The sequence below is a fragment of the Mastomys coucha genome, unplaced genomic scaffold (genome assembly GCF_008632895.1).
Source record: "Mastomys coucha isolate ucsf_1 unplaced genomic scaffold, UCSF_Mcou_1 pScaffold9, whole genome shotgun sequence".
NCBI lineage: Eukaryota > Metazoa > Chordata > Mammalia > Rodentia > Muridae > Mastomys > Mastomys coucha.
Window position 1 is genome coordinate 106,845,565 of NW_022196915.1, and position 24,937 is coordinate 106,870,501.

At 43.8% G+C, this 24,937-nt stretch overlaps 2 protein-coding genes and 1 pseudogene across 4 annotated transcripts in view; 2 read left to right on the top strand and 1 right to left on the bottom strand.

Moving 5' to 3' along the window:
• Window positions 1–24,937, top strand: part of Ubac2 (UBA domain containing 2) — a 155,980-nt gene that overhangs the window by 28,528 nt on the left and 102,515 nt on the right. For both annotated transcript variants that reach the window (XM_031362187.1, XM_031362186.1), the window contains exons 2-4: window positions 282–409; window positions 2,623–2,742; window positions 3,498–3,607. In XM_031362187.1, the coding sequence (XP_031218047.1) occupies window positions 282–409; window positions 2,623–2,742; window positions 3,498–3,607 (358 nt within the window). The remainder of the gene's footprint in view (window positions 1–281; window positions 410–2,622; window positions 2,743–3,497; window positions 3,608–24,937) is intronic.
• Window positions 7,877–12,538, bottom strand: Gpr18 (G protein-coupled receptor 18). Of its 2 annotated transcripts, none has more exons than XM_031362188.1 (2): window positions 12,286–12,538; window positions 7,877–9,246 (listed from the first exon to the last, which is right to left on the bottom strand). In XM_031362188.1, the coding sequence occupies exon 2, from the start codon at window positions 9,210–9,212 to the stop codon at window positions 8,217–8,219; it is 996 nt and encodes a 331-aa protein (XP_031218048.1). In that variant the 5' UTR covers window positions 9,213–9,246; window positions 12,286–12,538; the 3' UTR covers window positions 7,877–8,216. The 2 variants fall into 2 exon arrangements, with proteins under 2 accessions (XP_031218048.1, XP_031218049.1); XM_031362189.1 differs by having other exon boundaries at window positions 12,260–12,538.
• LOC116085572 lies at window positions 10,057–10,240 on the top strand (annotated as a pseudogene).

Here is a 24,937-nt window from a genome sequence, read left to right on the forward strand (position 1 = left end):
GGGGGGGGGGGGACTTGTGCTATCTGGAGGCTACTGGGTATTGGCTGCCTTTGGTCTCCTGTCCAAGCCAGCTGACAATGAAGCCTCTCCAGAGAGTCTTGCTGGCCTGTTGTCAGTGGTCATAGCTGCTGTTAGGTGTTCCAGGAAGAGCTCAGTGCCTGAGCTGCAGGACTTAGCCTTCCTTCTCAGTCCAAACAGATGAGCTCTCCTACTTTTCATCTTGTGAGTGCTTTGTTTTATTTTTTAAATCTCAGTCATTCTGAACATGGTTTTCTTCCTAGATAAGGCACCTCTGTCGAAGAGTCTTTTGCTGGTCCCCAGTGCCCTGTCCCTTCTGCTGACTCTCTTGCTGCCTCACTGTCAGAAGTTCTTCGTGTATGACCTCCATGCTGTCAAGAACGACTTCCAGGTGGGCACACTGCTCCTTTGGCATCTGGGAAGAGGGAATGTTTTTCTAGACTTGCCCTTTCTTCCTACAGTTCCTTAGTCCCTCAAAACCCCTAAAGTTTCAACAACAGCTTTTAAAGTTTTCTTTCAGCATATTCTTGTATTTTGATTGTATCTACCCTTCTATCCTTCTCCAGCCCCTCCCAGACCCACTCTTATCATGTCCTTCTAACTTCATCTCCTCTTCCTCTTCCTCCTCCTCCTCCTTATCTAATCACTGCTACCCATATACACAAGGCTATAGGGTCATTCTCTGGAGCATGGAAAATGGTCAGTCCATCAGGGGTCACACCTATAAAGAAACAGATCCTTCCTCTTGCAACAGCTGTCAGTTGCTGACATCTCTCAGCTAGGGTTGGGGCTCATGAGCCCCTGTCTTCTCCATGCTTCATTGTTGACTGGCTTGATCTTGTGTGGGTCTCATTCAGGCTCTGCAGCATGAGTTCACAAGTGCGACAGCTTTGACACTTCCAGGAGACGGTTTCACAGCATGTCTCCAAATCCTGGCTCTTACAGTCTCGGTATCCCCTCTTTGGCAGTGCTCCCGAAGCCTTAGGAAGGCGTGTGATAGAGATACCTCATATAAGGCAGAGCACAAAGCCTCTGAGTCTGTGAGAGAGATTACTAATACTGTATTAACAAGCACACTTTCTAGTTATGTCCATGATATTTTCAGTAAAACAGACTATAGTAGAGAAACAGCATTTCCTTTTACTGACTGGTAGTTTCTATTTCAGGTTTTACTCATGGAAATTCAGTTTATAATTTCAAGAGAATTTGTGGGCTAGTAAGATGGATCTGTCACTAACGGCATTTGTCACCAGCTCTGAGAACCTGAGTTCATTTTCTGGGACCCACATAGTGGAAGGAGAGAACCCACATTTTCCAAAACCTGTCTCTGTATATTTGATGAGATGGTTTACTTTCACTCATCTGAGACACGTTCTGAATTAATGTATCTATAAAGGGAATTAAACCAAGAGGAAGAGCTTTGCTGTAGAAAGAGTAGAGCTTGGCCTTCAAAGTTGATGAGTGGGTCGTGTGTGGGGGTCAGTGTTGGTATCAGTTTGCTCAGTGTCCTGGCCACCTTGAGCATAAATGCGTTTCTGCTCACTGACACCTTCCTCATGATGCATGTGCCAAACAAAGGCAAATTCATAGGCAGAGAGTGAGACAGAGGACACCAGGACTGTGGGAAAGGGGGCAAGTTAATGTTCTCGGTACAGTGTTTAGGATAATGGGACAGTGCACAGCACTGTACATTCCCATCAGCACTGAGCTGTGTACTTACGAATAGTTAACATGTAAATTTTGACTTCCACTTCACAGTATTTCAAAGGAAGCTCAGGGTTAATTTGTTGTCACTGAAGCAGAAATGAAGTCAGAGTAGTTTGAGATGTCATTAGGATCCTTCACATTTGGAGAACGTTAAAGACTCAAAATAGGCCTTTGGAAAGTGATGTTTTCTTCATGTATGTCTTTATTTTCACCTAGCCAGAGGATGAATTCACAAAGCTGATTGTCTTTTTAAGCTGAAAATATTTATCAACAGGTCCCCAGAGTTGCCATGTGTGTCGTTCTTTGGTGATTAAGCTCAGAAAGTATATATTTTTAACTTTTACCCAAATTGTCACTTACATCTTTGCTTTTAAATTCAGTAGTGTAAAATGAACATTCATTAGTTTTTCATTTTAGCTAGTTGTATTTGGTGTGTATGTCCTACTAAACACCCTCCCCATCCTTTTTTAAAAAGATCTACTTACTTATTTTTGTGTGGGTGTGGTGGTGAACATGCCATGTGCCTCTTGTGGAGGTCAGAGGACAGTTCTATGGAGTCTATTGTCTCTATCCACCAAGATGTGGGATCTGAGGCTTGAACTCACAGCATCAGGTTTGGCAACAGGTACCCTGACTGCTGAGGACTTAATGAGGACTGTCCTGATACCTTAGCAAGATGCATCTTATTATGATAAGTGAAGAGACTTCTCACTGTCTGGTGTGTGTGTGTGTATGTGTGTGTGTGTGCGCGCGCGCGCACGTGCGCGCGCGCGCACATGCTCTTGCGCTATCCAGGATGGGGTGCTGGCTGGCTTTCCCATTGTGTGTGTGCCATGATCTTAACCTGGGCAGTCCAAGGCGCCCTCACACCATGCTCTGCTCTTAACCTCTGTGCAGATTTGGAGGCTGATATGTGGAAGAATAATCTGCCTTGACTTGAAAGACGCTTTCTGTAGTGGTCTTCTCATTTACAACTTCAGAATATTTGAAAGAAGATATGGAAGCAGGAAGTTTGCAGTAAGTTCTCCCATGCATTAACATTTTCTACTGAGGTTCCAGAATGAAGTGACCATATCTGTATTCCTCATTTGCATACATGCTACTTCCTAGCTCTCCTGTGTGCTAGGCAAGTGCATTTTACTACCCAGCTACATCTGCAGCCCTTGTATTTTATTTTTTAAACTTTGAGGTAAAGTCTTGCCATTTTGCCCAGGCAGGCCTCTGGGACCACAGATATACAACACTGTTCTGGGGTTTTATTTAAAAATGCCTTCCATTTAAAAAAACTTAATATGTTATTTATAGTTATTGCTTAAATTACATGATTCTAGATCTGATCTGTGTCTTGGACATTAACTAAGGAAAAAAAATTAACTTTAAGCCAAAAGCATGATAAAATAATGAAGTGATAGTGATGATAATACAAGACATTAAGGATATGTCAGTAATAACGATTTTAATTAGAAATTTATCTAGTGAAATTCTGGTCACTTGTTTGGCTTAATAGTATATGTACTACTTACTAGCACTGTGTTTTAATTAAATGCCTTTTTCAACATATCTAGAAATTGTAGAAGCTAATATATATGAACAATTGTGGCTTATTTCCCAACTTTGAAAAGTAACAAAAACAAGTAACATAAAAATAAGCTTATGCATGTATTCATATGTATGCAATGTATATGTGTATATCGGTGCACATCTGTATATATAGACTGTACTCATTTAATTATTTTTAGGTAACTCACTTTGGTTTATCGTTTTACTTGTAGTCCTTCTTGCTGGGCTCCTGGGTCTTGTCAGCCTTGTTTGACTTTATCCTCGTGGAAGCTGTGCAGTATTCGCTTGGAGTCACTGTGGCCAGTGATTTACCTTCTGGATTGTAAGTAGCTCCTAGCTTGGAGTCATTTATTTAGGATTCCTAAATCTATTCACAAACTCTCACCAAAGGTCTTTAACGCTGGCCACACCTTTAGTTCAGGCACTCAGGAGGCAGAGGCAGGTGGATCTCTGATTTCAAGGCCATCCTGTTTTAGGCCAGCCTATGCTACAGTGAATACGATTCTGTCTAAAATCTGAGACTATACTTTCAGGTATAGTAGGTATGTGTGTGAGGAGAATGCAGTGTGTGCTTACATATTCTTGTGTCCTTCAGCTGATCAGTAATTTCCTTTTTCTTTCAGCTCTAACATTATTCCACAATTTTAGTTTGTTTGTTTGTTTGTTTGTTTGAGACACTGTCTCCTATGTAGCCCAGGAGCCTAATTCAATGTAGCCTCCTATGTAGCCTAATTCACTGTTTCCTATGTAGCCTAATTCAAGATTTTTCTGCTTCAGGCTTTGTAAGTACTAGGATAATAAGCTTACAACCCCGAATTCCTCAAGACTGAATTTGTTTTGTGTATTTTTATAGTGATAGTGATAGTTTGCTGTTGTAATTTTATGAGCTAATTAAATGCAAAAATCCAAAATTAAATAGACTGATAATAAAATAAATGTACTGAAGTTAAGTTTCTGAAGAAATTTTTAGATTATTATTTCTATATTTCCACAAAGGTAGAGCAAAGTTGGTATACAGGTAATAGCTTTGTGCTTCCCACAGTGACAGACCAGCTTGGTTGTACTTCCATATAGTGCTGATCTTCAAAGTAAGACTGTATTAGCATGTGCAGTAACTGGGAGCCAAGACCAGTGTTGACAGTGGGTGCAAAGGGCCTCAATGAATAACACAGTCAAGTCTATGAGCCTATGTTTGAAAGACACGATAGTGTGAAATTAGAGGCTGGGTATTTAAAATTCTGTGCAGGCTAACTTTATCCTTGTTCTAAGTTTGTAGTATGGGTTTGAGAACTGTTAGGTATATTAGGTCCCTTGATTGTAAAGTAGGCTGGATCTTTGTTTTCAATATGCAACTAGTGGTGGGTTAGAGTCAGCATGAATGATCCCTTCAGCTGTTTTAATAATGTGTGGTTCTGAGTTTTATCTGAGTGACGACATGGTTCTCTGTCACCACTGCTGCACACCCTTGTTAGGTCTCACATGTTGTTAGTGTGGTAGACTGGGGAGTGTGGGCTGTGCTTGTGAGCTGCGTGTAGTCCTGGAGAACTCTGTTCACAGCACTGCTGAGGCACTCATTTCTCTCAGAATGTTTCTCATCAGGCCAGTTCTTACTGGTTCTCAATAAAGGTTGCTGAGTTTTGAAGGCATGTGTGTAATTTGTGGGTATAAGAATGGGACTGGAGAGTAGTCACACGGCAAGCCAGATGACCTAAGTATGATCCCTAGAATGCACATAAAGGTGGAAAGAGAAAAGTAAGTTGTCCTATGACCTCCATATGTGTGCTATGTCCTACACATGTATGCACACATATACACACACTCTCCCCAACACACATACTATTGCATACATATACACTGTCATATACACAGACACACACACGTATACGTACACTCACATACTCAAACACATTTTCACACTCACACACATAAACTCATATTCACACACATACACACACACTGTATACAAATCACCCACATTCTTACATACATACTTACACTCACTATACACATTTACATACACATATACACACCACACACTCTGCCCTCACACATACTCATACTCACACTCTCATACACACATATACACATATATTCATACACATACACTCACATATTCTCACAATATACTCTCACACATACACACACACTAAAAATCAGTGTTAAAGAATGGAAACAACTGTCATAGCTGTGGTAGAATTAAACTAAAAGCCAAAACCCAAACCTTGAAATCTCCACTTCCTTCAAAATAAGGGTGAGCGTCCTCAGGGGCCACCTGGAGTGGCGGGAGGCGCATCAGTGTGGTCATGGCCTGCACAGGGCTGGGTTCCAGCTGTGCCACTTACTAGTTTTGTGACCTCATGCAGGCACCTATGCTCTGTACTGTGTGTGAGCTTGGTTTGTAGCTGGCCCTCCACTCCTGGATTGGAGGCGCTCTGCTGCACAGACCATGAAGAGGGGAGGTAGGTGCCTTTACTAGCAGCTTGTAGTTGCAACCCTGTTTGGTTCCCTTCTTTCCTTAGGCTCCCGTATTCTAATGCTGTCCACCCTTTCAGCCTCTTCCAACCAGCTTGCTCAGGCCTTTGTGTTACAGCAAATGTTTTACTAATTCAGCTAATATATATTGCATGCATTTATTTTCATGTCATTGACTCCTTGTCACCAGTCATCTGCTACTGACTAGGTCTTTGTGAAGGATCTTACTTGGTATATTCAGAGACACTGAGAGGATAATTGCCAACATGAGCCCAAGTGAGACTCTAAGCAAAGTTGTTGACATCTGCATAGACTGGGCTGTGTTTCTCTAGTGCTCTGGGTAGAAACTGCACCTGACATCTAATGGATGCTAACAACTTACTTCAACTCAGAAAAAAAAAATTTCCATTGTTTTCAATGTAACTACATTATTAAAAGCTAAATATGTTAGCTATGTCCACTAACCTGTGCCTGACACATTTGCCCTAATATACCTATTATTTATTATTTATTTATATTTTATGTGTGGATATTTTCCAGAATCAAACTCCTCCAGAATAATTGCATTTGAATTTTTCCACATGTTAGAGTGTGCTTGGTGCTGATGAGAGCGATCAGTGGGTAAAGGCACTTGCTACCAAGCCTGATGTCTGAGTGTGATCCTGGGGTTTATGTGGCGGGCTGGAGGGAAGTAACTAACTCATATAGGTTGCTCTCTGATGTCCATACACACATGCTGTGGTACACACATGCCTACATATGCTATACATACATGTAATACATTTTTAAGACCATCTGCTTACAGTGCTAAGTACGTTATGCTTCCATGAATTGTTTTTCATTATATACAATTCCCTATGAGGACTACAGGACACATTTAACCTCATTGCTTTGCGTCCATGCTCTTGTTATGCTTTATGTTCTCAGCATGTTCTTCAAGGAAACTTTTTGGAAAAATCTTGCAGAGAACCTGCCCAAGAGAAGATTGTCCGAAAGGTTGAAGACAGGCTGTGACTAAGCATCCTCTCCTTCCCCAGGCTGGGCAGATGCAGGGCCTCCTTACTCCTGCAACGCTAGTGTGCTCCCACCCAGTGACTGTATTTGTACCCTAAACTCCACACTGAGCATAGGGCTCTCCCTCTCAAATGCTTATTAAAGAATTTTACTCTTCCATTATTTTTCTCTTTGTTCAAAAGCTGTATCAAAGTACCATCTTTGCTCTTGTATTTTATAATTATGACAGTATTTACATTTGGTAAACATTTATGATTTTTGAAAAATTATATCAGATCTGAAAGGAGTCAGGGGCAGGTGGATCACTGAGTGCAAGGCCAGCCTGGCTACGTATTGAATTCCAGGTCACCCAGAATTACACCCTGTTCCAAAACAAGAGAAAAGAGTAATAAAGGTGATTTTGCAGAAGAAGTTGTAAGTCTAAACATCTGCGTCCATGTTTAGAACAGTAGGAGTTTCATGTGTTATAATTTGGTTCCTTTTCTTTTAGACAAGATGTATCTTTATGGAGAGATCAAATAGGCTAGGATTGGAACCTATGATTCCCTGGCTGGTGCTACTAATACTGTAACATTTAGCTTGGAAAAGATTCAGTCTTTTGTAGTGTGTGTGTGTGTGTGTGTGTGTGTGTTTGTTTGTTTTACCATATAAGAAGAGTAAGGTGTTGGTATTGTAACAAATTATTTAGCTGCTTCGTAAGCATCTCATGCTATAGGCGTGAGTCAATTTATTGGGGCAGAACTGTGTCTTCAGTTGCATTAAGTGGGGTTAGGGAGGCAAGTATTTGTTGAGTGTATCTGTTTTTACAAGAAAGGGCTGGGAGGCCAGTGGAGCTTCCTGCCTCCTTCAGTTATGCTCTGTGGTGTCAGGCAGAGTTGCTTATATAGAAATTATGAAAGTTGATGTTTAGAACATGAAATACACCCTAAGGGTGAACTTGATATAAGGGAGATCCATCAAATTATTTTGAACAATAGCTTCTTTTCTTCTCTCCCATGAGTATATTATATACAGAATCTAAAAATGTTAAGCCAATTAACCACCTTATCAGATAAGGCTTGATTATGAAACCTAATTTGGGTATTCCTCCCAAGTAACTCATGAACATTTTTTAAAATTACTTTTATTGTTTTTTTGAGAGAGTTTCACTATGTAGCCTAGGCTGGCCTTCCTATGTCTTCTGAATGTTCGGATTACAGGCATGGCCACTACATATGGCTCATGCACATGTTTTATACAAGTTGTAAGGTAAAAATAAATGAGTATATCAGAATATTCAGTATTTAATCATGTTGCTGGAATACAATACCACAGAAGTTTTTTAAGTTTTTTATTATTAGTTCTCTTTATTAGAGAAGGGACTGGATAATGTAGAATGCTGGTTCGCCGGAGAGTAGATAGAAAAAGAATTTTAAAGAGATTGAAGACAGGCAGCTTGCTCTGACTTAAAGCATTTCACTGTTCATGTTGCTAAGTGACCGTAAACTGCCTGATCGGACACTTTTTCTGCGCACACTGCGAAGGTAGTTGCGGTACAGCATGACACTGATGACTCGAGCCTGGAACTGTTTGGAAACAATGTAGTAGAGAACAACATCAAGACACGTGCTGAGGTTCATGAGGAAGGTGGTGAAGGCTCCCCAGGGGCTGTAGCTGTTCTCCTCTCCTTGTAGCATCAGCATGGCGAAACAGATGTGGAAGGGTACGAAGCAGATGAGCACCTGCAGCAGGAGAGTGATGATGATCCGTATGGACTTCTCCTTGACCTTGGGCTTCAGCTTAGATGTCTGCCCGCGGAGGAGGCTGTGAATGATGACTGCGTAGCACCCGATCATGATGAATAACGGGATCAGGAAGAAAAATATGAGTCGTGTGAAGTTGAGCACATTGACAGCTTTTAAGTGGATGATGTCGGAGATCTTCAGGCAGGTGGCAGGGGAGGAAGCCTTGTCTGGGTCTTCATAGAGCAGTAGCAGAGGGACAGTGGTGGTCAGAGTCATTATCCAGATCCCGACACAGGCAAGCATGGCCTTGCCGGTGTTCTTCAGTTCCTTGGCATATTTTGGCTGTACGATGGCCATGTATCTGTCAGCACTAATGAAAGCAAGAAGCCACAGAGCAAGGCTTGGGTAAAATACCACCAGGGCACCAAGAATGTGGCAGAAGTACTCGCCAAATGGCCACTCACCTTTTGCATAGTAAAACATCCGAAAGGGCAGACTCAGTATAAATACTAAGTCCAGTAGTGCGACATTCATCATGTAGATGGTTACTGTGGTTCTTTTCTTGGTCGTACAACTGAAAACCCATAACGCAGTGACATTAACAAACAGCCCAATCAGGAAGATGCAGCTGTAGAAGACCAGGGCTGCGATTTTGTATTCCTCTGGGTATGAGCCATTAGAAAGAATAATCTGGTTGTGGTTGCTCAGGGTAGCCATCTTACAGCAGGTTGGACCCCATGATATGTACAAACTGTGAGGATTGTTGAGAAAACAGGCATGAGAACTTTGGTAGACAGTAGAGCCCCAGAGCCCAGAATTTCCTTTTGAGGGCATTTTATCCTGAAGACTCCTGCACTGCCTGAGTACTGTTAAAACACACACCCAGAAGTCACTGCACTGCCTGAGTACTGTTAAAACACACCCAGAAGACACTGCACTGCCTTAGTACTGTTAAAACACACCCAGAAGACACTCCATTGCCTGAGTACTGTTAAAACACACACCCAGAAGACACTCCATTGCCTGAGTACTGTTAAAACACACACCCAGAAGTCACTACTACTACTTACTGTCTTGCTTTAACTGTTTGTTTTTATTTTGGAGCACTGGGCATTGGACATAGTATACTATGTACCTCACTGAGCTCTGAATTCCTGTCCATCTGCCCGTCTGATTCCCCCCGTCCCCTATTACTTTGGCTTTTTTGAGACAGGGTTTCTCTATATAGCCTTGGCTGTCCTGGAATTCAGTATTTAGACCAAGCCAGCCTCCAACTCACAGAGATCTGCCTGTCTGAGTGTTGGCGTTAAAGGTGTGTGCTACCATACCCAGTTCTGGTCTTTATAATGTACTGGTCAGTTCAGATGGCCCCAGGGCCCAAGATGCTCTGGGAGACCTCAGCCAGTTTCATTGACCCTGCTCATCTCTCTCTTCCCCAAATAAAGTAGGAGAGAGTAGGAATTCTCTGGAGTAATGGGAAAAGGACCAGTCTGTATTTTAAATCTTATAAAGTAGCTTGTCAATTTTTATTATCTTTTTCTGTTTAAATATTTTATAACTCAGCTTTGTGCAGTGGCAGTATCGTAGCCAATGAGGTTTATCCGAGGCGCAATTATTGCTAATTGAAATATTTTGTAACTCAAATAAGTAATGATCAAGTAGTTTTCATTCACAAAATATAATCATAATTTACAAATTATGAATCAGAACACGAACAGAAGAACCAGACTGCTGCGACTGATTCTCATGTGTGAGTAGGCAGGAACTTTGTTTTTTCTCTCTTTGCCTTTTTGCTGCCTCTCTAGCATATAGTAGGACATGCTGAGTGGACCACGAGTGAAGGAGAAGGTGTTTGGTGAGGTGATTCTCAGCAGCTGTCTGGCTTGTCAGTCAAGTCTGTTGACCCCACCTCCTTTTTTGAGTTGCAAACACTTCTGACAAGTGCCCAGTATTCTCTTCAGATGATTGCAGGTCTGGGATCACTACTGTTCTGTGTCGTGGTCTACTGGAAACCCAGGTGGGCAGTGGGGAGTATCTGGGCAGGGCCTTCCATTACCAGGTCCTGGGATTTAATTGCAGTTACATCAATGGGACATTGAGTTGAGAAGCGGCAATTTGAAGAGAAGTTTCTGCGAGTCTAACCACTTTTGTACTACTGGCCTGCCTAGATGAACTTAAATTCTGTCAAAGAGAAGTAGGTGTAAGAAGCCCTAATTGTGTACAGAAACTAATAGTCCCACCGTCAAAAACTGTTATTAAAGAAGAAACTATTCTAACAGTGGTTATAATATGGAGCTCTCGGTGTGACATTCCCTTACCCAGGTGGATTAGCCAGCAGAGGCTTTAAAGATACCTGTGTAGAGTGGAGCCTAGACGCAACTCTGAAATAGGAGGGTGTATGAGGAATTTTCTTTAAGAATGTCACTTTGCAGTGTGCTCATGTTTAATTCAGCTCTGACTCTCTCTTTAGTGAAATCATGGGAGGATTAGCAGCCCGTGCCTGGTTGATAAGAATTAGTTTGAACATTGTGTAGACAGGACCAGGTACATGTATGTTTTCTCCTTCCTTCCCATTGTTGTTTGCCACATATTTGGCTTAAATGTGATTTTGGAGTAAAATCCTATATATCTAAAAACCTGTACTAAAATTTCCAAATAAATGGTGGCACATGCTTTTAAAACCCCAGCACTTTTGAGGCAGAGGGAGGGGGATCTCTGTTTGAAACCAGTATGCTCTACATACTTTAACTCCTACACCCCCAAAATTTATGTAACTAGAATACTAATTTCTATGCAAATGAGAAAATTACTCCAGGGGAAAGTTAAATCTTTAATATTAAGCAAAGGAGACTTAGAGGCTTAAACACTTAATTCTCTGTGGGCTTTAAAGAAGCATTTGCAACGTACTGGAGTCCTGGTCTTTGCTCCATCACCTTTCCTGATGTTGTCATGGAAACACCTGTATCTATAGGCTGTCCTTCCCTGGCAGCTTTTCTGTAGTCCACCCGCTCCAGTTCTCGCCGTGCCCACTTGCTCCAGTGCGAGGCTTGTGTCTCCGCATTACTGTACAGACTATGTTCTGCAAGATTTTGGCTGAGTGTTGAAAACTGATTGTCTTTCAGGTTAACTTTTGAAAACTTAAGTACCTTGATTATCTGTAGGTTTTTTTTTTTTTTTTTAAAATTGAAACCAAGTAATTTCATGAAACAGTAATTGAAACTACATGACAAAGACATTGAATTATGTTATGATGTACTATGTCATCAACATGATGTGTTAAATGGACAGGGGAAAGACAACGAGGCCTCAGCCCCACACCAAGAACTACTGGTAGCTAAGGCCAGTGGGAGCAATAGGCCTCCCTAAGGAAGAGCACGCTCACCAACTGGTTACCCAGTACTTAACCATCAGCTCTGAAAACACGCGTGAGTAACACTACACAGACAAGCAGGTTATATATATTTAGATGTGTGTGTGTGTGTGTGTAACAACAATTAAAAGAGAAGGAGGCCATGAATTTGTAAGAGGTTAAGGAGGTATACGTGGGAGGGTTTGGAGGGAGGAAAGGGAAGAAATGATGTAGTTATACTGGAATCTCAAAAATAAAATAAAAACACTTAAACTCTACACTCACTATTAATATAAAAATTGAAAATGAGTGCCAAATTCTGGAAAAAGAATAACTAGTTGTTTCAAGGTCTTCATCAGATGGAGCAGAAGTTTTGGGTTTAGTAAACACCACATTACTTCTGATAATGATTTACCTTGAAATTAATTGGCTGCAGCTTACCTCCTATCTGTCAGAGGGCTGTCTGAGAGGTGACCATTTGCCGCTGTTCTGCCCAGTCCCGGAAAGAGAGTGCTCAGAGTCGCCTGTGTTAAGTAGATGGTGTCTTTGAGTTGATTTTCTTTTGTCTGTGCTGGCTTCTGCTGAAGGATTGTTGAGATGTAGTACTGATAGTGGGGTTGGTCTGCTGGGCTGCGAGCGAGTGAGCGAGCGCTGCTCTGCCTTTTTCAGGAAATGCTCTGAAATAAGCTGCTCAGCGTGGGACTTTACCCTGGATGTGGTTTTTTCTTTCACAAGTGATTTGTTTATGAAGTCCTGCTCAGCTCAGGCTGCTCTTGAAACAATGGCATATCTTGAAGAAAGGCATATATAAAGAGGGAAAATTTCTTGAATTAACTGCTTATTTTGATATTTGAAGTCTGTGTCACAGGCAAGAGATTTGACATTGGGCAGAGCAGGTTCAAAGCCTAGCTGCTTTCTAAGCTCTGTGACTTTGTCTAGCCTTTTGTTGTTCCTGTGTAGTTTCTATCCAGTTGAAATATAGCACTCATGTGATAGGATTGAGAACTCCACTCCAGAAAAGTCCTGCCTGTAAGAGAGCACCTGCCACCTCGGCCACCCCAGTCATCTTCTCCATGGCCCTGCTGTGCTGTGAGCAGAGCACCTGCCACCTCGGCCATCCCAGTCATCTCCTCCATGGCACTACTCTGCTCTGCGCTGCTGTTCCTGGATCCTGTAGGTGCTTCCTACACTTTGTCCATTTTCTATCTCAAGGAAGTCTTGCAGTAATTGTTTTCTTGCATGAACGTCCCTGCAAACCTTAGGAAGGCCTGGGGAAGTGTTGGAAGAATTTACATGCAGCAGTGTTCTCAGCTGAGAAGGGAAGTGAAACCCGCATAGGGAGGATCGGGCAGCCCAGATCATTACTGTCGAGCTGCTCTGAGTTTAACTTTCTCTTTAAAGTAACCCAGCCCTTGTCTAGTTCTAGGTATCTACATCAGCTGCACATGACTTGCCAGCTTTTAAAGGGTGCCTATGCTTGGCTGCTTCTATGTCTGTAGTGTGAGCGATTTCAGATGGCTCCTGTCATCTTGTCCTTCCTGTTTTGGAACTGTGTAGACCAGGCTGGCCTTGAACTTACCCTGATCTTCCTGCCTCTGCCTCCTGAGAACTGGACTCCAGCTGTCAACCACCACAGCTATCACATATTGAACTTGAGGTGGTTTGAGAACCTTGCTTCTTTTCTCAGAAGTGCTAAGCTTTAATTCTACAAAAAGTACTGAAGTTACCTGTGGTAACAAACTACTGAGAGCCACGGTAGCTTTCCAGTATAATGTGCTGTAGAGCCACTGGAGTCCACTGCAGCAGTTCCTGTGTGGGTGAGAGGTGACTGCCTTGAAACCTTCTCTAGGCACGCTTTGGCATTGCCTAGTTACATCATAATTGTTTTATGGAGTTATGTTTTTTCATATGCTACACAGGTAAGCCACATGGAGACCTCTTGACTGGGACCCAGTGTGTTCTTTACCTTCCCACAGAGTCTATGAGAAGGTTTCTGACAGGAAGTACTGATGGGCTTCCCCTGTGCTGCTACAGTCAACAGACGAGGAGTCTGGGTGTCTTCTCATTAAGACTCGAGTCTTTTCCCATATGTAGCATTCTTAGTTGAGAACTTCCATTTCTTAGTGCAAGGTGCCCAGGGCAGAATAGAAACGTCCCAAAAGCTTGGCAGAACCCACTTGTAGACCCTCCCTTTAACCACCTGACAGCTGCCATTTGTCCTCTCCCATTTCCTGGATTTCTTCTCTATCTTCTAAAGCTGGACTGGCCTGGACAATTCCTTGCCCCTGCTCTGTGCCTTGTGTTTATGTGGCCCTCCCACACCTAGCTGTCTTTGATGCTCCACCACTGCGCCATGTGCTTGAGGTGTTGACACGAGTTGTATCTAAGGAGCATTTAACATTGCGCGATAGATAAGAAAGTGAGCATATGGAGAGGGGGAAGTAGTGGACAGTCATCTGAGCCCAGAACCAACTGCAAGAACCCTGACCAGCCTGAGATGTGGTGAAAGGTCTGCGTGCGTGAGGCGGTGGGATGGCTCCTGTGCTCCTCACCTTGACTGCAGGCTGGGAAGGGTTGCAGAGCTAAAGAAGTAGCTTCAGACTGATGGTAGACAGTGCATCAGGGTCAAGGTTTGAGTCCTCTTTGCCTGCAGGCCATTGTTACTCTTACCCAGGGACTTCTGACCATGCCTGCAGTTTTGGTCTTCTCATGTACTTTGGAATGTGAGAGAATTCTTGCCAAAGAGGGGTTTCTCGTACTCCCAGGGATGGCAGAGTTCCCTGTACTTCATGAAACGTTTTGGTCTCACTTTGAGGTTTGGTTTGAGCATTGAAGACTGTGTAGGTGTTTATATATTTAGTAGGAGAACCTAGTTTTTAAGTCAGTATGATTCAGTTAAGACACTGTGTTATTACATGTGAGTAGCACGTCTCCATGTAGGATGGGTCTCCTTTGTTAAAGCTTTGCTTTTGCCACACACAGTTATATTTCATGGTCTAAATGGTTTCACAACTATAACAAGTGTGAGAGCATATCGTCCTGATTATCTCCTGCCAGTGCTGTGGCTAGAGGTCTGCTATAATACTGTTCACCTGGCCTGTCCCTGCATGGAGGCAGTGGACAGCAAGCCCTCAGTGGTTGGTAGCCAGAGAAGAGCGAGAATGATGGACTGTTCTGTGAGAGGGGAGGAGTCTTGACCACGTGGCCTGAGCACTCTGATTTGACAGTCTGGAACCCTTGTCCCCTTCCTCTCACTTCCTCAGACTGTGTCCCAACAATTGTTGCTTCAGAAGTGTTGGGCCCTGGGGTAGAGAGTCGGGTGTTTTGAATAGTAGGAATTTCTGAATAAGTCTAAGAGATTATTTAAATGTATTTTTTAATCCCAGTGATTTATAGACATACTCTTATAGCCACTTTGGTATGAAGAGAAACTTCCTTGGTGTTGTTAGTTTAGCCTTCCTTAATTCTGTCTCTCTTGTGCATCTTGAAACGTTTATGAACATATAATCAGACAGTTACTTACCTCATAAGAAATGGCTTGAACCCAGATATGACCATCAATGTGCAAGGTAAGTTTAGCTAAATAAGTAACAAGGGCATCCTCTGTCACTAAGACGTTCTTGGCGGAAAGGACTTCTCCCTGGGAGCTCACCAGACTTGTAGCTTCCAGGCCAAGAGTTCACAGACCTACTCTCTCTCAGCACAGAGGTCCAAGCTGATTGAGAACCCCAGGCTACTGCAATGCACGTGACTCTAAACTGCTAACTCTGATTTCAGTTAAAGGAGATGCACACATAAAGAAAGTGAGGGTATATGGGTATTGTGTGTGACACTAGGAAGTCACCATTGAGTGTGTGTGGGTATCATGTGTGACACTAGGAAGTCACCATTGAATGTGTGTGGGTATCATGTGTGACACTAGGAAGTCACCATTGAGTGTGTGTGGGTATCATGTGTGAGACACTAGGAAGTCACCATTGAGTGTGTGTGGGTATCATGTTTGACACTAGGAAGTCACCATTGAGTGTAGGTATCATGTGTGACACTAGGAAGTCACCATTGTGAGTGTGTGAGTATCATGTATGGCACTAAGAAGTCACCATTGAGTTTGTGGGGATATTGTGTGAAACACTAGGAAGTCACCATTGAGGAGAAAGAGGACTGACAGTAGACCAGGGCTGTTATGTACTCCTTGTCTTCCAGAAGTCCATGGTCAAGAGTTTAGTCCTCAGCCTGGAGTTCATTCTCAGAAGGTGGCAGAGACGTTAGAGAGAGACATGATACCTTTCCACAGGCGCAGACTGAAGCCACTAAAGCTGAGCCCAAATGAACTCTTTGTGTTTAGAGCTTTATCTGAGGCACATGTGACAGTAATTTAAAGATGGTGGGCACTGAATGATAAAGAAGTAAGAACTCCCAGGTGCCTGTGAGATGGAGGATTTTAGTGTATAGGCGTCTGCATATTAGAAGTACACTTATTTTTTAATTACTCAACTGATTTTTCTGCCATCATCTGTATAATTGGGAAAGGCAGTCGAAGTGTGTCTCTGTGAGGCAGTGCCTCACACCCATTATCTCACTCAGCTCCTGCTGTCCTCAGGGAATGTTGAAGACACTGAGGTGTTGATGACATGGGCTGTTTCTGGTTTTCAGACTGCATGCTCTGTTTTGTATCATGTACCACGATCATATACTTACCATCATTGTTATAGTTGGTTCTCAGAAAGAGTCATTTCTCAGGGAACAGACAGACCTCTATTTCGTGTTCTCATTAAGCACATCGGTATTCTCCACAGAAGACTTCCTCTTCAAAGCTAGATTCTCCCTGCCAGTAGATCTGTGTCTAGGAAGAACTCTGCCATCTAGTGGGAAAGTTGAACACACATTTCCCCCACACCAAAACAAAAAACGACAATAAAAAAACCCAAATGTGTCCACATCATCAGCAAACACCATATCTGCTAACTTCATTTGTGATCACGAAAATGAAAACTAAACCTACAAAGTAGCATCACCCACACGCCAGGGGCTCACAGAGAGGAGGGTGTGCGGTGTGGGTGCTGGGCACCTGTCACTCAGAACCATACCTGTTGCTAGTGGGAGTTAAAGCACAAAAGACCTTTTGGTATTAAGTTCTAAACGAAGGTGTGCAGATGCTATGACCCAGGCGACTCCTTGACATATGAGACCCAGAAGACAGGTAAATAGCAGCCTTGTCTGTAACAGTCCCAAAGTAGAAACAACGCATCATTCCCCAGCTGTAGAATAGACACTAGAATGCTCTTCATGTCAGGAGAGTGGTGTACCAGGAGAGGCCGCTACCCACAAGAATGAACCTCATTACAGAAAGCCCCATAGGAAGGAATCCTTAGTGAGTGATTCCATTTTTGTGGCTTCCACAAAATAGGCCAGGTGTGTGTAAGAGTCCATGTGTGGTGGTCACTGCTTTGGTGGAGGAGGAAACAGTTCAGATAGACAGGGAGCAGCAGATACCTGTAGGGCAGGACCCTAGGAGTGTTGCCTCCAAAGAGAGGCAGGCAGGAGGCCAGTAGAACTTGGAAGGAGGGAGCCCTGTGAGTTGGCTGTGTGCGTGGGAGTGACTAGGCTCTCTGCAGGAAGGAGTTGGGAGCACATGCCTTCACCTCAGGCCTTTCTCGCCTGACTGCCTTCCATGCTGCCTTTCAGCACTCAGCTGGAAGACAGGTGCTCCTAATCTTTGGTTAGAGTCCACCCTTCAGCCTCAGGACAGCAAGGTAGAGGGGGTTGGGAAGAAATAGATGGGTTTTGAGGACAGCACAGTTTCTTTCTTTCTTTTTTTTTTTTTTTCGAAATAGGGTTTCTCTGTGTTGCCTTGGCTGTCCTGGAACTCACTCTGTAGACTAGGCTGGCCCCAAACTCAGAAATCCGCCTGCCTCTGCCTCCCAAGTGCTGGGATTAAAGGCGTGTGCCACCACGCCTGGCTACACAGTTTCTTTATATATAGTACATTTTCTGTCCTATCCAGAGAGACTTTTGCAGGATAGTTTGAGCTTTAGAGTTGGCACTCTGGTTATGAGGTGTGTCTGCCTCTGAAGCTGTTCCCATGAGCATTTATTTTTCTAGCACTTAATGTCACACTTTTTTGGGGGGATCAGCAATCATAGGCTTTAGAATTAGTAACAGGAGTTACCCGTGGCATCTCTCACTTGCAGTTAGGTGTTTACAGACCCTTGGCTGTTTTTCCACCTCCTTTTTTCTTCTTGTTTTGTTAATGAAGAGCTGCCCCTCTCAGGTAGTTCTCTGTCAGCATAGTGCTTCCCATTGGAGGCCCTCGGTAAATGGACTTAGTGATTCAGCTAGGGATATGTTTTCCTAAAGTTGTGCAGAGGCTCAAAAATGGATGCCTTACATTTTTAGATAGATGTCGCCTTAAGGACATCAAGTGAGAGCAGGAGACAACAAGAGATAGGTTGTCAGGCTTTCCTTAAAGGGAGTGGCAGGGTCTGGGCTGGAGAGACTCCGTTGTTTCTAGAGGAGTTAGCTGCTTGCAGTTAGTCACACATGGGGCGGTTTCCAACTCCTCATTCACCTTTGTCTCCTTTTTGGTGATGGACGCTGTCGAGCTGCTTTGATAGGGTACTATGCTTCTGTTGTAATACACAAGTCATCAGTGGCACTTGAACTCTTGGCCTTTAACCTGGTTTGAAATCTTGTTAACACTGGAATAAAAAACTAAACAAAAATAAGTGGTAGATTATACAAATATTTCAGCATTCACTTACAATTGTATCTATGTTAAGTAGTACCCTGTGATAACACGCCCTTTAGTCTTCTAAGACATCTTGGCTTATAGACTATATCTTCCCTCATTAGAAGCATCCTGTTTACTTTAGGAAACAGATTTCTTCTGTATGTGTATTCCTGGGATAGCATTGGAACTGATATGTCATATTTTTCAAAATATATATGCATACAAACAAAATTCACCATCTTAACTTTTAAAAATATCTGTCTGTCTGTCTATCTATCTATCTATCTTGGCAGTTTTACCCATAATACAATGTATCCGTGATCTTCCTTTCCTCCTTCCCCTCAGCATCTCCTCCTCTCCCTTCCTTCACATTCTCCCTCCCCCAGCTCAGTCCAGTTAGTACTGCGTGGCTCAGTCTTGTACAGGTAAGCATAGCTGTGGAGAATTTGTGAATGCCATGGCCATGTCGTGCCCCATCATTTCCATCCCCTGTCCCTTACATTCTTTTATTTCAGCCACATTCCCTGAGCCTTGTGGGCAGTTGCACCCACAGGCACAGAGAAAGCTGTCTGAGTTGGGGCGCTCAGCACGGTGCACTCAGCATGGTGACCAGTTCCTAGTGTACTTGAATGCTGTCTGAGTCGGGGCGCTGAGCACGGTGACCAGTTCCTAGTGTATGTGAAGACAGTGCTTCCCCGCCAAGGCTGGGAGGGAGCTGATCTGCTGGCCGATGTGTAACTGCTTAGAGGCTAGCATGACGGCATGTACATGCACTAAACAATGGCAGTAGGCTTTCCCTGAGGGCCTGTGTTAGTTTCTTTTCTATTGCTGCAGTAAGATACCATGACCAAGGCAATTTACAGGGTTAGAGTCCATGAGCATCATGGCAAGGAGCTTGGCAGCAGTCATGGTGCTGTGGTAAGAGTTCACATCTTGAGACACAACCACAAGGCAGACAGATACTGGGATTAGGACAAGTCTTTTGAAACCTTAAGGTTGACCCAGTGACAGACCTCCTTCAACAAGGCTACACCTCCTAATCCTTTCCAAACAGTTCCACCAGCTGGCGATCAAGTATTCAAACATATGAGCCAGTAGGGACATTTAGGGCCTTTAGCCTGCTGAGCTGTGGGCTTTTGACAGGTAACACAGTATGAGACACAGATTCCTTCCTGTAGTAGGCCTTGAATGCAGTCAGAAAGTGGTTGGTCACTCCATACCCTTGTCCTGCTGCATTGTTGCAGATTTGGCCTGGCAGTCAGTAGTGCAGTATCAAGCCATTCCTGCTGGGTAGTAGCCCTTGATGACTTCCTCCCACAATGGCATGCATAGCACCTTCTGGGAGCCAGTAGGAGCAGGTTTTCAGGCCAGTTTCAGCTTGATTTCTCTGTCTTCAAAGTGTGCTGTGCCTTCAGCAATAGGATCTTACCATCTAGTAGGAGTGGGCCACCAAGAGAAGTGGCAGTGGCCTCTGCTGGAAGGTGGCTGGGATCTCCTAACCAGACACTTACAAGGAAGTACCCCATGCCCAGCACTGAGACTTTCACTTCACAACTCATCTTCTGAGGGAAGCATTGCCCACTCCCCAGGGTTCCTGGGTTCAAGATATTTTTGTGTGTGTGTGTGTGTGTGTGTGTGTGTGTGTGTGTGTATGTGTGTGTCTGTGTGTGTCTCTGTGTGTGTCTGTGTGTGTGTCTGTGTGTGTTTCTGTGTGTGTGTGTGTTTTGGTTTTTCGAGACAGGGTTTCTCTGTGTAGCCCTGGCTATCCTGGAACTCACTCTGTAGACCAGGCTGGCCTTGAACTTAGAAATCTGCCTGCGTCTGCCTCCCAAGTGCTAGGATTATAGGCATGCGTCACCACTGCCTGGCTCAAAGTCTTTTTAAAAATTATATTTTTAAATTAGTTTACAAAGTGTTAGTGTTCCATACATCCTTAGTTTTGGTTGATGTCCCCCAGCTTTTTCATCTCTTCTGTTTCCCTTTCCTACTCCAAATCTTACTCATTTTGAATGGAGAGTTCAGCATTGTTATGTGGCCAGTCTGCAGAATCACACAGCTCCCACTGAGTGATTTTTCAGTAACCCCAGACCCCTGCAGTCTGCTCTCTGCCTTCTGGGTTTGGACTGCTCTGCCTCAGAAGTAGAATTGTGGCATATTTGTCTTTTTTAAAATCTCCATACATTCCACAATGAGCGTTTGTGGGTTAGAGAATAGCTTCAGTTCTCTAGTTTACTGCTGTATGTGCCATGCCAGCTGGCCCACGAGTGTCTGTAGTTTCTCACTGTAGGATGCTGGGATTACAGATGAGAGCTCCAGTTTCCAGCTTTGTGTGTCTTGAGTTGCTGAACTCAGGTCCCACACGTGCAGTAAACACTGTACCTGTTGGGTTGTCCCTCAGGCCCAGTATTGGACATTTGTAACTGTTCATTTCACTTAGTATGTAAGAACATATAATCTACATACTATTCCATTGTAAACATACAACTCTGTGCTTACCCATTTTGTCATTAGACTCCTGGCTACTTACTCCCCCTAGACTTTTGTGGACCGTGCTGCTATGAACATAGGTGCACAAGATCCACCCCCCAACTTGGCATCTGCTCTCAGTTCTACTCGGTATAAACTCAGAAGTGAGGGGTAAATCTTTTTTTTTTTCTACATGAAAAATTCACTGTTTCCATAGCAGTTACACTATGTACATCCCTGCTGATAGCACACGGGGATTCTAGATTCTGAGGCCTTGCTGGCACCTGTCCTGTCCTTCTTTCCTTCCATCCTTCCTTCCTTCCATCCTTCCTTCCTTCCATCCTTCCTGCCTCCCTCCTTCCCTCCCTCCTCCCCTCCTTCCCTTCTTCCCTCCCTCCCTCCTTTCCTTCCATCTTTCCATCCTTCCATCCTTCCTCCCTCCCTCCCTTCCTTCCTTCCATCTTTTCATCCTTCCATCCTTCCTTTCTTCCTTCCTTCCATCCTTCCATCCTTTCTGCTTCCCTCCTTCCCTCCCTCCTTTCCTCCTTTCCTCCCTCCCTCCCTCCCATCTTTTCATCCTTCCATCCTTCCTTCCTCCTTCCCTCCCTTCCTTCCATCTTTTCATCCTTGCTTCCTTCCTTCCTTCCTTCCTTCCTTCCTTCCTTCCTTCCTTCCTTCCTTCCTTGCTGTGTATGGGTGTTTTGCCTGCATGTATATCTTTGTACCACATGTGTACTTGGTCCTGTGAGGTTAGAAGAGGGCACTGGATGCTCTGGAACTGGAGCTACAGGTGGTTGTGAACCTCCCTGTGCATGCCATGAACTGGACCTCTGGCCTCTGGGAAAGCAGTCCTTAACTACAGAGCAGTCTGTCCAGCCCTTCCCTCTTTATAACAGTCATCCCAGTGCATAGGGAAGTGGTGGTTCAGGGTGGGTTTATTTTCTTTCTCTAGTGATAAGTGAAGGTGAGCAGGTTTTCACGTGCTTGTTGTAGATGCACGTGAGTCTACGCAGCGATGTAGCGATGTCAGAGTGCTCTGCCCTGTCTTTCCACAGTGCACTCTGTACTTTGTCAGTGGCAGAGGGCTATGTCTGATGAAACTGTCTGCTGTAGTATTAGGCTAGACCATTTGTCTTATTCCTGTGATAAGGATGGCTTTAAAGGCTTTGATTGTGTGCAAAGGTAAAGTTTCCCTTCAGGGCCTTTCCTGTTGTTGTCATGGGAACCGCACATTGAGCAGATGAGACCTTTCCTTCTTCAAGAAGGAGCATCTTCCCTTTGGACACCCCTTCCTAGTGCTGCGGTCTTTTTAGTTTCCTTTTTTCCCCCTTCTTTCTTTCTTTCTTTCTTTCTTTCTTTCTTTCTTTCTTTCTTTCTTTCTATTTTTTTTAAAGATTTAAGTATTTATTTTATTTATATGAGTATATTGTCGCTGTCTTCAGACACACCAGAAGAGGGCATCAGATGACCATCGGATGACCAGTCAGTGCTCTTAACCACTGAGCCATCTCTCCAGTCCAGTGCTGCTGTCTTATGCTCTGGGAGTCATGTGCTTTTGTTATTTTGTAATACAAAAATGAGCGTATTTACTTGTCCATGACTTTAATATCCACGTTCCGTCCTAATCACTTTTATCAGTAATTAATACAGAATTACATGTAGAGGGCAGTAGTTGACATCAGCTGTCTTCCTCCTTATCTACATATATGTTTGAGATGATGTCTTACTGTAACTGTACCGTAACCAGACTGGCTGCCAAGCCATGTCCCAGGCCCTCTTGTTTCTGCCTCCCCAGCACAGGGATAATAGACACACACTCTACCATGGCTACCTGGTTTTTCCTGCCTGTGCTGGGAATCAGAACTCAGATCTCCATTGTGTAGCCCCACTTTAACCAGCTGGCCCATCTTTCAGCCCCATCACTAGTCATAGGAAAGGCTGGGAAGTGTAATGATAGTTGGCAGCTTGTATTTTCTTGGAGATAAGGCTGCAGTATGTTGGGGGTGTACAACAGTGTAACTGGCTCCTCAGAGGAGCCGTGGTAGCACTAACATCAGTAGGCCTGCAAGGTGGAGTTCTGGGTTCTGTCACAAATACATGAAAGCAGATGGACACAAGAATAGTATCCAGTGGCTTTCCTCTCCGGCCTGGGGACCTAGTGTGCTTGCTTGATTGGTTGTTGGCAGTTTGTGAAGCAGCATCATGATGTAATTGCCAGTTACCACTGCTGTGTGGCTGATGATCAGGATTACAGGGCAGCAGGCTTTGCTCTGGACATAAAAGATTAGGATGAGGATGTGCTCCCAGCCAGGAGAAATAGCGAACAGGTGTGATCATCTGGAGCAGGGAGGAGCAGGGAGGAGCAGGGAGGAGCTAGGACCAGAGAACTGTTCTCAGCTCTTGAAGGGTGCCCTGTGAAAGAGGAATGGAGGACAGGGAGGACTAGCCTAGGTGGCTGCTGTGATAGGGAGGCGGCATGGTGGCACAATGCTTTAGCCTGGGCACACCGAGTAGCCGCAGCACTCAGCACTCATGAAGTATCTGTCCAGGGCAGTGCCAAGTCTGGCTTAGAATAGAAGCCCAGGGCAGACATGATGTCAGAACGCCCAGCATTAGTGTGAACCTGAGTGAATGGATCCCTTTGCCCCAGCTCTGGACTTGCTTTAGACATCTAGATTCATGAATAGGCCTAAACAGTGGGAGACTCTCACCAGAGCCCAGCAAGGTCCCCTACAGTACAGCAGAACATGTGGAACTCACCACAGTGTAGGGGCCTCCATTAGTTATTAAACTACCTGCAAAAAGCCAGAGATTTTATTTCTGTCCCCTGAGGGATTGATTGCTTTCCTGTGAGCAAAATCGGTTTTTAAAGTTTGAAGTACACACTTGTAGAAAACCTTGATCAATATGAAAAGACTGAGAGAATCCTGACATTAAACGGGGAGTTACAGGGCACATGCCTTTAATCCTAGCACATGGGAGGCAGAGTTGGGGGCAGAGTCGGGGGCAGGGGTTGGGGCAGAGGCAGGCGATCTCTGTGAGTTTGACGCTACCCTGGTCTAGTGAGCTGGTTCCAGGACAGCCAAGGCTACACAGAAACCCTGTCTCAAAAAACAAAGAGAAAATTAAAAAACAAAAAGCAAAAAACAAAAAGAAAAATAAAGATAAGTTGATAAATATATGTGTTTAAAATACTCATGAAGTCAGATGTCAGAAGTCCACTGTGTTTGAATAAACCCCTAGATGTTCTTACCTAGATTTATTAGATGGTGTAAGTTTACACATTAGTGATAAGTAACTAACTAAAGTGGCAGTTTTTAAGCTCTTCCTGTAGTCACACTTGGGGCCACTAGATGGCGGCATTGGAACTTGGTAAAATCTGTAATTCTACTTAAAATTGTTATTAAATGAGGCTTGAGTGTTACTAAATATTAAAAATAGTTACAAAGTGATAACATATTATTTCAGTAAAATTAATAAGAGGATGGTGTGTGAGCATCCAGAACCAGCTTTGACAGTTGGCTCCCTGTTTCTGAAGAAACTATGCCCAAGTAAGAATTAAGAATTACAATTATGGGGCTGGTGAGTTGGCTCAACGGGTAAGAGCACTGACTGCTCTTCCGAAGGTCCTGAGTTCGGATCCCAGCAACCACATGGTGGCTCACAACCACCCATAATGAGATCTTCTGGTGTGTCTGAAGACAGCTACAGTGAATTCGAATGTGGCCGGAGCGAGAGTGGCCGGGGCCGGCAGAGGTCCTGAATTAATTCTCAGCAGCCACACACATGATGGTTCACGGATATCTGTGCAGCTACAGTGTTCTCATACACATAAAATAAATAAAATAAATCTTAAAAAAAAAGAATTGCCCCAGTGTAGGGGAATGCGAGGGCCAG